Genomic DNA, 12,096 nt, shown 5'->3' with positions numbered 1-12,096 from the left:
AGGGCTGAATTGGCTGAGCCTCTGGTTTGGAGTGAGGTGGGGATGCCTGGTTGTATGCCGAGATGTGATCCAATATGCACCTTGCATGGGGTAACACTAAAGGTAGGGGCTTTAATCCCACTGGTCTTCCTTAAGGTCCTACCTACCAAAAACGAGGCAGCGGCATTACACCTGAGAGCGTGTTCTGCCACCTCAGTTTGAGTTACCTGGAGCAAGTTCATCCAGCTCGTTGAATGAGTATGACAGGTCCAGTGTCTGTAGCACCAAGGTTTCACATGATGCAAAGGTCTGTACCCCTGTAATGGATAGAATTCATGTGTGTGCAGCAGTCTCTGTCTGCATCATCTGAGTTTTCTGTCTTCTGGATACTCTTCAACAGTCGGGGAATCATGGATAGGTTATCCCTGCCCGTTGCCCCCTAGCCTGTGTATTACAGTGTCTAAGTCTTACTGTGTGGAGAAAATGTAGTGGGGTTTTTCTGTGTGAGAGGGTTCCTAAAAGATACCTATGAGAGGATATATTGGGCTAGTAGCAGTTACCAGGACTTCCCTTTTAAAAAATAAAAAAATGAAAAAATTGCCTGGCTCATGAAAAAAAATAATTACTTTTAGATATCAAAACTCCCCTTTCAAAGTAAACTGGCACCCAGTACAGGAACATTCCCTTTTGTTTATGCTCAAGGGGGTTTGAGATAATGGAAGCAGTTGGGCTTCCTCCACTTCCTTTAGGAAAATTTCCACTGTCAAAAAGATTTCCGTTGCAGGAAATGCTCAGTTTTTCTGGTGGGTTCCCTCAGTTAGGTTTTGTCTCAGTATCCCCAGTGCCACCAGGCTGTTCTTGCCCAAATCTTAGGTCTTAGACCTCCCAGCTGGAGACTCCAGCAGCTCCTCTTGCAGTGTAAAAATTTGGTTCTTCCTATCCTGTCTTCTTTGTAAAGCCTTTCTGGCTGACTTTCATCCTCATTGGAAACTGCACCTTTGGGTTTATAGCTTAAGTCTTTTTCATACTTTGAAATAAAATGGGAAGCAGTGCAGATATGCAGCAAACCTGGGAGTGATTTCTCCAGCTGATTTGCACTTGGTTGATTGACAGTGGTTTGGGTCCTTGCCTGAATGTCTCTTAGAAGAGAAGAAGGTTGGGTTTGGGATTGCTGTTATGCTGTCTCTGAACTAGAGACAAATGCAACAATTTCTGGTTAGTTGGTCCCATGTTTGTCTGAGGATGTCTGACAGAATGGCTCTGTAATAAGATTACAGCAGCAATAAACACCTTCTTTGACATGGTTTCTGAAAGACCACCCCAGCCTGGAGAGGAGCAAAATTCTTTTCCAAGAGTGGAAAGCTCTATTGAAGCTCAGCTGCAAAACCCCCTCTTGATCCAGTCTAGATTTGGGTATTTAAGTAAACGTAAGTTCCTTTTAACATGGCAACACTGCCATGGGCAGGAGGCAGGAACCTTGCTGCAGCCGGACAGCTGCAGGCTGTCTGCATTGAAGCTGCCATCCTTGTTATTGTTTGTCCTGTTTTCCATGAGATCAGAAGCCATGGCAGATCCTGAGCAGTTGTAGACTTGTCTTCGCTGCAGCTAATGTTGCCTTTTAATTTGGATGCTTTCCCCAGCTGGCTCCTGTCCACACAGACCAAACTGCCTGATCCTGCTCTTGTGGGCTTTCAACTGAGGCTGCAGCCTGGTGGCTGCTGTACTCAAACCGGTAACTCTTTCTTGTGTCCATGGTCCTCCAAGGTCTTGTCACTCATAGAGGAAGAACAGTCAACTGGAAGCATTGCCAGATGGATCTGCTTACTTATCAGTGGGAAATGAATAGCCGAGGCTGATAAACCAGTGAAGCTCTGAAAAGGCTGGTCTTTGTGTTGGATGTGATGGTTAGAGCCTGGGACCAGGAGGGGCCAGCTGGGAAAATGTTGTTACTTGCTCATTTGCAGAGGGCACATGCAGCCTGAGCCTGTGAGGGCCAGTGTGTGTCTTCGTCCCCAGTCTTGTCTTAGCAACTCCAATCTCCACCTCTGTTATGTCACAGCCTTTGTGTGTATGAATCTATGCCTGGTGAATCTGTTCCCCTTGACATGGGAATCCCAGTTGGTTGACAAAAATCATGAGAGAGTCCCTGCCAGGTACCTGCATATCCCCCACACTGGGGCTTCCTGTTCAGCTGTTCAGCACATTGCTCTGTCTTCTGGTGAGGGATGGCACGGGCTTTGGCGGGCATCAGAGTTTGAGATCTGCTAGGCTCTCAACCTTGAGTTGATGTGCAAACCCTGTCTAAGGCCAGAGTGGGACAGCCTGTACTGGATCATGTTGTGCTTCTCCCCCAGGAAAGAGTGTTCTTCCAGGCCTGGGAACCTTCTGCTTTCCAGGAACACTGAAACAAGTCTAATTTCTGAGGAAATGTGTGAGGTACGTTCTAGGTACCAGTGTCTCCTGGAAGCCTGCTGCTGAACCGTGCCTTTGGGTCACAGCACAATCAGAAATACCCATGTCCAATGGCGTGCACGCACAGGTCCCTATCGGAGGGAGGTGCCTCTGTAGTAAGGCAACTACGCAAAATGCTGGTGCTTGAGGTCTGGGGATAGGTCACTCTGGAGAGCACAGTGAGAGTGTGCTGATGCAGCTCCCTGTGCAGATGCTGTTGGGGAGAAAAATCTCAGGCCTGGCTTCCCGAGACCTCTGTGTCTTTAAGGGCATAAAAGCCTGATTTCTTGTTTCTGAGCATGGCAGCATATGGGCCTGCACACTTAACATCCAGGTGAGAATAGGAGAGGTTTGGCTTGGGGCTTTTAACTCTGAAATGCCATGGGAGTGCTTGTCTGGGTGTTTGGTGGGTGGCTATGTGGAGAAGGCAAACACCATCAAGCAATTCAGTGCCCAGGATGCAGGTGTCCTCCACCTTCCCTCGAGGGTGTCCATGTCTTGTGCAGTGTGTCTGGGGCACTCTTCCTGCCCCGCTGCATTTCAGCTTGTACATGGGGATGGCTGTGTGTCCTCTGGCTTCTTCTGAAGCATGGAGAGGGGCACATCAAGACTTGGCTCTGTTTAAAAAGCCACAGAGTGAACCAGGAAAGCCTTATGCAAACAAAAGCAAGCTTTATCCTGCTCCACGTCCATAAGATGGGCTGTTGTCTTGTGGAGGGCTTGGACAAAGTTAGGATGAAGCTTCCATTCTTCACCTTTGCCAAGGGAAAAGGCTCCGAGCCACCAGGCAGGTTTGCTGATGGATGCAGGCAGGGTATGCAGTTCAGTGCAGCGTCTCTGCCAGAGGCCTTGGGCACAGATATGAATACACATACCGGCCCACTGAGTTCTCTGGGAAGCAACTTGCTCCTCTTGCACTCCTGCGCATTCTATGAGGGGACCTCAGTCTGTTAAATTCAAATGTCTCTCCAAGCTGCCCGTAGAAGGCGTGGGACAGCTTGGGAGTTGACATCCAAAGTCATTGAGGCTGGCTTCTCTTCATGGCTCTGCTTTACAACAAAGCTATCTGGAAGACCTGTCTTTGCAGGTCACAGTTGTCACAGCAGAAGACAGTAAGATGGTTGATGGCTAATATGATTTTTGGAGGACAAGGTTTGGAATAATACTTGTACACCATCCTTGGGAGCCATAGCCCATCTTGCTCTGCCATTTACTGAACTTGAAATACACTTTCTGTCTTTTCTAGGAGGCTCATCTTGCTTCAGAGTATGACAGAGAGCAGTCAGATGCCAGGCAGTGCTTTGCCATTGCCTTATTCCAGAGGCTGAATGAGGCACATTCCCATGTGATGTTTGCACCTGGATTTTTGACTTGAGAAGTTTAAACCTTACAGATCTCAGATTTTCAGGGGAAGGAGTGTCTTACTATGTATTCAGTATGTGGCTCTTCACTTTGATGGGAATTCTTCTGTTTCCTTCTCTCACTCCATGCATCATTGCATTTAGAGAAGGGATGTTTTGCCCTTAGATGGAACTAGTCAAAGAGAACGTAGTTTGTCAGCTTGCTGCTAGTGCAAGTTCCAGGCTAGCACTTTTTGGGGCAGCCTGTTTCTCTTTGATTAAGCGTGAGACATGCTCATCTTGCATTAATCCTGCAGAGCTTCCTAACAGAAACTCCCAGAGAAGCTACAGCTGACTGTTTTTGTGTATTTTTAGAGTCCTTCTCAACATATATCCCTGTGTAATCTTTCCATGAGGTGCTTCAGGATGCCTGCATTGTGCTGTTGGAATGGGTTGGCATATTTAAGGTAAACTGGTGGAATATTTGGCAGGAGAAAGTCATAAAGGAGGAGAATTGGTTTGGAGGCTAGTGGGTATGAAATATTTACACATTATGAGATAATCTGAAGGGGAAACAGCATATGCTTTCTGTGTGTGTGTACGTATGTATTTGTGCGCACACAGGGCTGATGTCCTTTTGTCAGATTCCTGGGGGTTTTTTCTGCTGCTTCTGGCAAAGAACAACTAATGGTTTGATAGCTCATCAGCATCTGTGCACAGAAGCAAAGGTTGGTGCTTCCTGACTTCATGTTTTCTTTGCCGTAAGTAGGAATTCCCATTCTGATTAACATGAAACCTGGAAACTGAGCTGTCAGACCAGTCAGCTTTTTGTGTTCAGTGCAGAATTCCTGACTGTGAGTAGCTTGAAGGTAGTCCAGGCACTGCTTTCCTGCTGTACAACTCCAGGGCTCTGCTCACCTCCTGAAGGAAACTCATGAGCATGCGCAGCCTGGGACAGGTCATTGCTGATGCACCTCACTGTGAAGTGGCTAGGTTGGGCTGCTCTCAATGTATTTCTCTGTCAGCCAGGTTTGGCATTCTTTTTTGGTGATGACAGGCCAAATTCTACTCAAGTTATATTCAGCACTTTGCTGCTTTTCCACCATTGAGGGGTTTGGGGATGTTCTTTACAGCTCCAGGTCTTGGAATCAAGTTAGTATGAAAGAAAGTCAATATTCAGAAACATGGAGGTCTTTTGGCGGTTCTTTTTTGTTCATGACTTTGTAGAGAGGGGCTTGAAAACAAGATCGCTGTGGTCTTGAGATCCAGAGAGCATTTGACTGATCAGCAGTGGAACAGTGTTTAAATAGTCTTAGGATGCCTGGAAGGACCAACATAGAATTTCTTCAAATATCCAGCGCTGATGGTGTGGTGGGCCATGGTCCCCCTGCAGCAGTGTCCACCAATGAACTGTTTGTACTAAAATCAGGGATAGAATTTAGACTTTTATAAGATGCCTAATTTTTTGCTATTGGTGTAGTACTTGGTGTAAGATCTGGCATTATTTAGTGGAAAATACCCTTCCTCTTTAAGAACATTATTGTTTTAGCCTTTTTTCCCCCTCCTCTTTGTCTTTTCCTTTCTCTATGTCACCCTTTTTCGTGGCCTTGATGCCTACTCTTTTCTTCCTCCAACACTTCTTTCCCTGCAGTTGTTTCACATTCCCATCTCCTCAACCATTACTCTCACCCTCTTTCAGACCACCAAAGCACTTGGCAGTCGTGCTACTACACTGCACACTGCTCTTTTCTCTGGGACACCCCACTGATTGGAGAGAAGACATTTTCAGTCCCAGGTATGCCTCCTTCTGGTTTAAACTTCAGCTCCTTTTGGCCTCCTTAGGGCTTTAGGATTGCACATTAGATATTTGTGATTCCCTCAGTTTTGGCATGCCTGAGTTGTAAAAGGGAGTGGTTGTGAGTTTCCAGGTGAGCTGCTGATTAAGGAGAGGATTTTTAGCTTTCTCTGTGAGTCTTGCTTCTCAACACTGTTTTTTTCATCCCTGAAAATGACAGTTTTTTTCCAGGGATGAAAAAGATCTTCTATTTTCCTCTGCTACAAATAAGTGGATGAGTGAGTAGTGCAGGCATTTTGTTGTTGCTGAAGCATGAGCTTGCCTGCTTGTAACATCCTCCTTGTTCTGAAAGATGAAAAAACAGAAGGAGTCTTTTCTGCAGCACTGAAAACCACCTCTTGAATATCCTCCAGGCTGCAAGAGAGCGGATACAAGGTGCTTGTACAAATGGCTCTTTTGGGCTCTCTTCGGAAGTATTAAGGCTTAAGCCTCCCATGGTGGACATGACTCTCTGGGTCCCTGTGTGGGTCAAAACTCAGCCAATTCCCAGGTGCTGCTTCTTGCTTGTGTCATTTCATGAGAGGTTGAAAGAATTTCTTTTGTTAGTGCATCCTCAGAGACAAGAAGCACCTCTAGCTGTGGCAATGAGAGGTGGTCCTGTCCTTACTTGCTTACCTGCCTGGCTGTCCTGCTGCCAGTGCAAGGCAGCAGAAATGGTCAGGGGCTCCTGCTGCTGCCTCTGTGCCCTGCTGATTTGTGTCTTAGCCTTGCATCTCAGTCTGTGACCTGGGCTGACTGGACATGTATTTTCTCCTGCCACCTGCACAGGAACCTGTGGTGGAGGGGTAGGAACGTATTGAACAGCTGGGGCTGTTTGCTTCTGAGCACATGCATCAAAACTCTTGGATAAGCCAGTTCAAGATTTACCAGGCTTGCCCTGCTCACCTGCTTTCTGATGGGTGGTGTAAAACCCAGCCGGCCCCAACCTCTTCTGCGTGACTGCGCTCTGCAACCCATACTGGGTGGCTCAACACATGGAGCTGCTCTACAGGTCATTAATTATTTAATACCAAAACCTTCTCAACTGCCCTAAACCACGTCAGTGCAAAAGTCCAGGTATTTTTGCCCTTTAACATAGACTTTGAAAAACAGTTGCATGAAACTGTATCAGGGCTCTGTTTCACCTGATGCCACAGAAATCGGAGGATGAGGAAGTGCAAAATGGTGCCTTCATCAGAATTGACTGTGCCTCGTTGTTTCCCAGGTTGGCTGTGCTAGACCCACGGTACAAAGTCTGCTGTGCCACTGCCTGTGTAACCAGTGGGTTGTACAGCCAAGACCAGTTACTGAGAGGTGTGCTTTTTCCATGTGCGCTTTCACGGATGCTGCAGTCAAGATTTTATGTGTATTTCCTTTTTTCCTGCAAATAAGCCAGCTTGCTTGCTTAGTTTGTGAAGTCAGTGAGCTTTGCCAGCGGAGCCTGTATCCTCTGGGAGTAGCTGTCTCCTGTTCACACTACATGAGCAAAATCAAACCAGACTAGAGGCACCAGTGCTCAGTGGGGACTTCCCAAAACAAAGTTGGCTTCTTCTGCTGTAGCCATTTTCAGTCTTTCTAAGCAGGAAAAATGTCAGTGTTCTTCTCTTGTATTAGTGTTTCAGCAGGGGCTTTCCAAAGCAATCTCCATGCAGAGGTGAAGGAAGGAAAATGTTTAGCTTTAAAGGAGATTACTTAAGAAAACTGTGAAAATAGTCTGCTTGAAAAATATACATCCAGACCACGGAGCACCTTCGAAGAAAGAGGGCTAGCCTGCTAATTAGCTAAGCATGTGCTCCCATGCTGCATGATACACCTGGGTAGGGCTCCCACTCAGGCTGGCCCTGGGTCCATCTCTGATCTGAATAGTCATGGTAATTTTTTAATGAGCTAAGAGCAGCCGCAATGTACTGCGGCTTCCTCCTGCCCCACGTTGGCTTGGGGAACAGATGGGATCTTATTCTCACAGCATTCAAAGCATAGATCAAAACCCTGACTCAAAAGGAAAGATTTTTCTATTTTTTAAATCAGCTGGCTGGGCCTGCAGTAACTGAACACCACACAAATGAGCTGGTGCAGCTGTCAAAATCTGGCCTTTTACTCCCTTTTCAGTGGGATCTTGTGTTGGCCCACAAAAAAATCTGGCAGGCAGCAGGGCAGGCAGCATATTGCCTGCCCTGACCCAGCTGCCTTGCCCATTATGTGTGAATAGCTGATGTGCTTACAGAATGGGCAGCACCTTAACACTGCGATTCACAGGTTGGTAAACCCAATGTGATTTCAGGTTCGTTTTCAAATGCTGGACTGTGACCTGCAGCATTCAGGAGCCACTTCATTTTCCTCATCAGTACTGGCATGTTGAGGCCTGCTTGGAGAAGCCCTCGTTGACCCTGTTAGCGCAGAGATGTTGATCTTGTGTTGCCAAATCTGCCATCTCCAGTTTCACCCTTAAAGAAAACCCCAGATCTGTGCATCATTAATCACTTGGGAGACTATAATGCTGTGCATTTCCCTATCTTTGGTCAACAGCTTTAAGTCTGGACTAGCTCTCCATGGGGTGGAGCTCTCCAGGGGTAGCAACAGGACTGACTGCAACTTTACCACTGAATTTCTTAACCCTGGTGTGTCTGCTGCTTTGCTCAGTGCTGCATGCTTGTGAAATAAAACTGCTGGCAATGATTTGTGATTCTGTGTTATTCTGTAGCGCCCATGTGCTGCAGATTTTCTCATTCAGGCTCAGCTGCACACTGTTGGAGCACTCAGCCAGGACAGACACATTATTAACCTTGAAGCACAGGGATTTTTCTCCTTCCAGGTGTTTCACAGTCATGTCAATGCAGCACTCTCTAAGGTGGGGCAGGGAGCCAAAAAGAAGGATACCTGATAGGCAGCACTTGAATTTTGTTCATTAAAAAATCAGGTTTGCAGTAACCATGTGTAAAATGAGTGTCAACAGCTTTCCCAAAAAAAGCATTGGGATAGATATGAGACTGCTTTTGGCTGCACCACTGAGCTCTGTTTCCCAAGCCTTTGAATTAGGAGCGGTTGCAAATTTCAGGTGGGTACAGAGGCTGCAGAAGCACCTCTTTGACATAGTTAAACTAGGTGTGCCTACACCTCAGCCAGAAGATATGTTTTTGCCTTTTTACAAATATGTACCCATGGGAAGCCCTCTCTCCAGCCTGAGCCATCCAGAGGCCTCTCTGCTGACGCTCCTCTCCTCTTCCCTGCAGTTCTTCACAGAGTATGGTCCTGATTACGTGCTGGAGATCACACCGAGCTGCAGACCAGACCGCAATGAGCCACAAAGAATTCAAGAAATTCTTAGCTCTATCAAAGGTGAGTTGTCCAAGCCAATGCTCCTGCTTCAAGCTTACAGGTCTTTTTAGAGAGGACTTCAGGAAAGTCCATTGGAATCTTTCTCACTGACTAGAAGGATGAGCCACTTTCACTTGACTACTCATCGTGTACAATGTCTGTCTCCTGCTTCAGATTCTCAAGTGTTAACAGCACATCAGCTCAGAGCTGTGGGTCCCTGTTAGCAAAGGTTGCTATTGCCTTTCCTCTGGCTGGGCAGAGAAGCATGGGACCTCATCCTTATTAGAATCATGGAACAGCCCAGTTTGTAAGGGACTTCAAAGATCATCTGGTCCAACCTTTCATGGGAAGGGAAGCTTAGATGAGATTATTTAGCACCTTGTCCAGTTGCATTTTGAAAACCTCTAGCAAATGGGGACTCCACCATGTCCCTGGGGAGGTTGTTCCAGTGATTGATTGTTCTCACAGTAAAAAAATTTCTTTCTTATAATGAGGTGAAACCTCTCCTGGTGCAACTCATACCCATTGCCCCTTGTCCCCTCCATGTGAAGAGAGAGCCTCTGTCCTCTCTGTAGCTGCCCTTCAAGTACTGGAATACTGTGATGAAGTCCCCCCAAGCCTTCTCCAGGGAGAAGAGAACCAACTCCATCAGCCTTTCCTCATAGAGCAGGTTCTCCAGCCTTTTGATCATCTTTGTGGCCCTCCTTTTGATGCTTTCCTGTCTGTCCATGTCTCTCTTGATTTGTGGGGACCAGAACTGGACACAGTACTCCAGGTGCAGCTCACAAGCGCTGAGTAGAGTGGGATGATCTTGTCTCTATCTCTGGTAGTAATGCCCCTACAGATGCTGCCCAGGATCCAGTTTGCCTTTGCTGCTGCAGCAGCGGACTGGATCATGTTCAGCTTGCTCTCCATGAGGACCCTCAGGTCCCTTTCAGCAAGGTGGCTCCCCAGCCACACAGATCCTAGCCTGAACTGGGCTCTTTGGTTATTCTCTCCCAGGTGTGGGACCTTGCACTTGTCTTTGTTAAACTTCATACTGTTCTTGTTAGCCCACTCTTCTACCTTGTCCAGGTCTCTGTAAGATGGCTTTCCCTTCTGATGTGTCCACCTCAGCACACAGGTGTCATCAGCAAACTCAGTGAGGTTGCTTTCAATCCCATCATCTAGATCGTTTATGAAGATGCTGAACAGTGTGGGGCCCAGCATTGATGCCTGGGGGACCCTACTTGTAACAGGCTGCCAGACTGAGTAAAAGCCATTGGTCATCACCCTCTGTGTGCTGCCTGGGAGCCTATTCCCTCCCTATCCACTTTGCATACCACCCATCCAATCTGTATCTTGCCAGTTTGTCCAGGAGGCGGCTGTGAGAAACATTGTCAAACACTTTGCTGAAAGTGAGGTAAACAACATCCACTGCTCTCCCCATGTCAACAGAAGATGTCATTTTGTTGTAGATGATCTGCCTGGCATGATTTGCCCTTCGTAAATTCATGCTGGCGCTTCAGAGTCATCTGCTTCATTTGGTTTGTGGTAGTTTCTAGGAGGACTCATTCCATGACTTTCCCAGGGATTGAAGTAAGACTAATGTGCTTGTAGTTTCCTGGGTCCTCTTTTGGGCCCTCCTTGCAAACAGGTGTGACAGTTCCCCTCTTAAAGTAATCAGGGATATCCCCTGATCTCCATGACTTTTCAAATATTACAGACAGTGGCCTTGCAACAATGTCAGCCCCTTCTCTTATAGATTTATGTGGGTTGAACCTTTGGAAGAGGTCACAGACCACCCATCCTGGCTGGTGAGTGGACACATGCATTGTCATAGGTCCGTGTTCTTGTGATCTGCTGGATTGCAGATATGCCAGTAAAGACAGAGGGAGAGAAGGTATTGAGAACCTTTGTCAGTATTATTAGTTATTGGTTTCCCTGCCCTTGTTAGCAGTGGGCCTGTGTCTTTGCTGGGCTTCTGCTTACTGCTCAAGTACCTGAAGAACCTACTCTTCTTGTGTTAACTTCTTGGTATTTAATAAAAATGTCACTGAACACAAGAGTGGTTACTAAAGCCAGGAGGGTATGTAGCTCACTATGGGAAGGTAGGCTCAATAGATATATCTGTAAATGTACAGTAAATGTGTCTGTAAATCTGCATTTCTAAAAGAAGCATGGCAGTTGGTTTTACATATCCGTCTCCTGGTATCTTTACCCAGTTTCTTGGATTCAGTGGTTCTGGGGCTTCTCAAGCCAGGCATTGTTGCTGGATGTACATTAGAGATCCACCAAGGAACCTGTCCCGTTAATTCCTCTATTCCTTTTCCAGACTTATTCAGACTTTGGGTGTCCACAGCAGTGAGTGTCATGGTTGGCATGTGTAAAACTACTTTCCTTTGTGTAAAACTTGGTCTTGGGTAATTTCACTGAGTGCTGTCTTGTTCTTGTAAATGAGAAACAGCAAATAACTAGTTCTATTCACCTTCCCAGTGCCAGTTGTGGTTTCACAGACCTGTGTCACACTTCCACCACCATCTCTTTCCCAAGCTGAAGGACCTTAGTCTGCTCCATCTCTACAAGCAGCACATCTTCATCTGGGATTAACTGGACCCAGCAGCAGTTTTATAAACCCTCAGAACTTGCTACAGTTCCCAAAGTTGAAGTGAGAAGGATGTCCCAGCTCTTTTTAGGAAAAAAATAGGAGTTTCTATTCCATTATTTTTTAAGTGCCAAAGTACCTAGCTTATAATAGCATTACACCAAGAACTGAGACTCCAAGTTGGCCAAGCTGGAAATGTCTCAAGTCCTTGTACAACTGAGACTTTCACATCCACTGATTTGGATAAAGGAAGCAAAGAGCAAAGGATTTAAAAAATCAGTTGAAGTCAGCTGGATCATTACAGGGGACCGATATTCAGCATCTCACCCACAAGAGATGGTGGAACAGGTTGGCATGACAGTAGTGCCTGGCAAGCACACATGGGTACAAAGCAGCAGGCACGCATCTGCACTGGGCATTGAGGAAAGATTGCAGGGTGCACTGTCTTGGTAGGGCTGAAAGCATTTTGTGAGAAAGGGGCTTCTGCAAAGTCAAGAGGATATTGCTGCCAGCCCAGCAGAGCACTGGTCCTGGGGACAGCTACTGTTCTGGAAATCCATTGTGTGGGGCACAAGGATTTGCTGAGGGTCTGG

The 12,096-nt window shown here is 46.7% G+C and overlaps 1 protein-coding gene across 1 annotated transcript in view; it reads left to right on the top strand.

Moving 5' to 3' along the window:
* Positions 1-12,096, top strand: part of HDAC8 (histone deacetylase 8) — a gene marked incomplete at both ends in the record, with an annotated part of 45,335 nt that overhangs the window by 24,538 nt on the left and 8,701 nt on the right. The window contains 1 exon segment of the mRNA XM_082004154.1: positions 8,835-8,940. Coding sequence (XP_081860280.1) covers positions 8,835-8,940 — 106 coding nt within the window.

The sequence above is a fragment of the Phaethon aethereus genome (assembly GCF_964289735.1).
Source record: "Phaethon aethereus genome assembly, chromosome: 10".
Classification (NCBI taxonomy): Eukaryota; Metazoa; Chordata; class Aves; order Phaethontiformes; family Phaethontidae; genus Phaethon; species Phaethon aethereus.
Note: the sequence above shows the minus strand (reverse complement) of the source record. Positions and strands in the feature narration are given on the sequence as shown.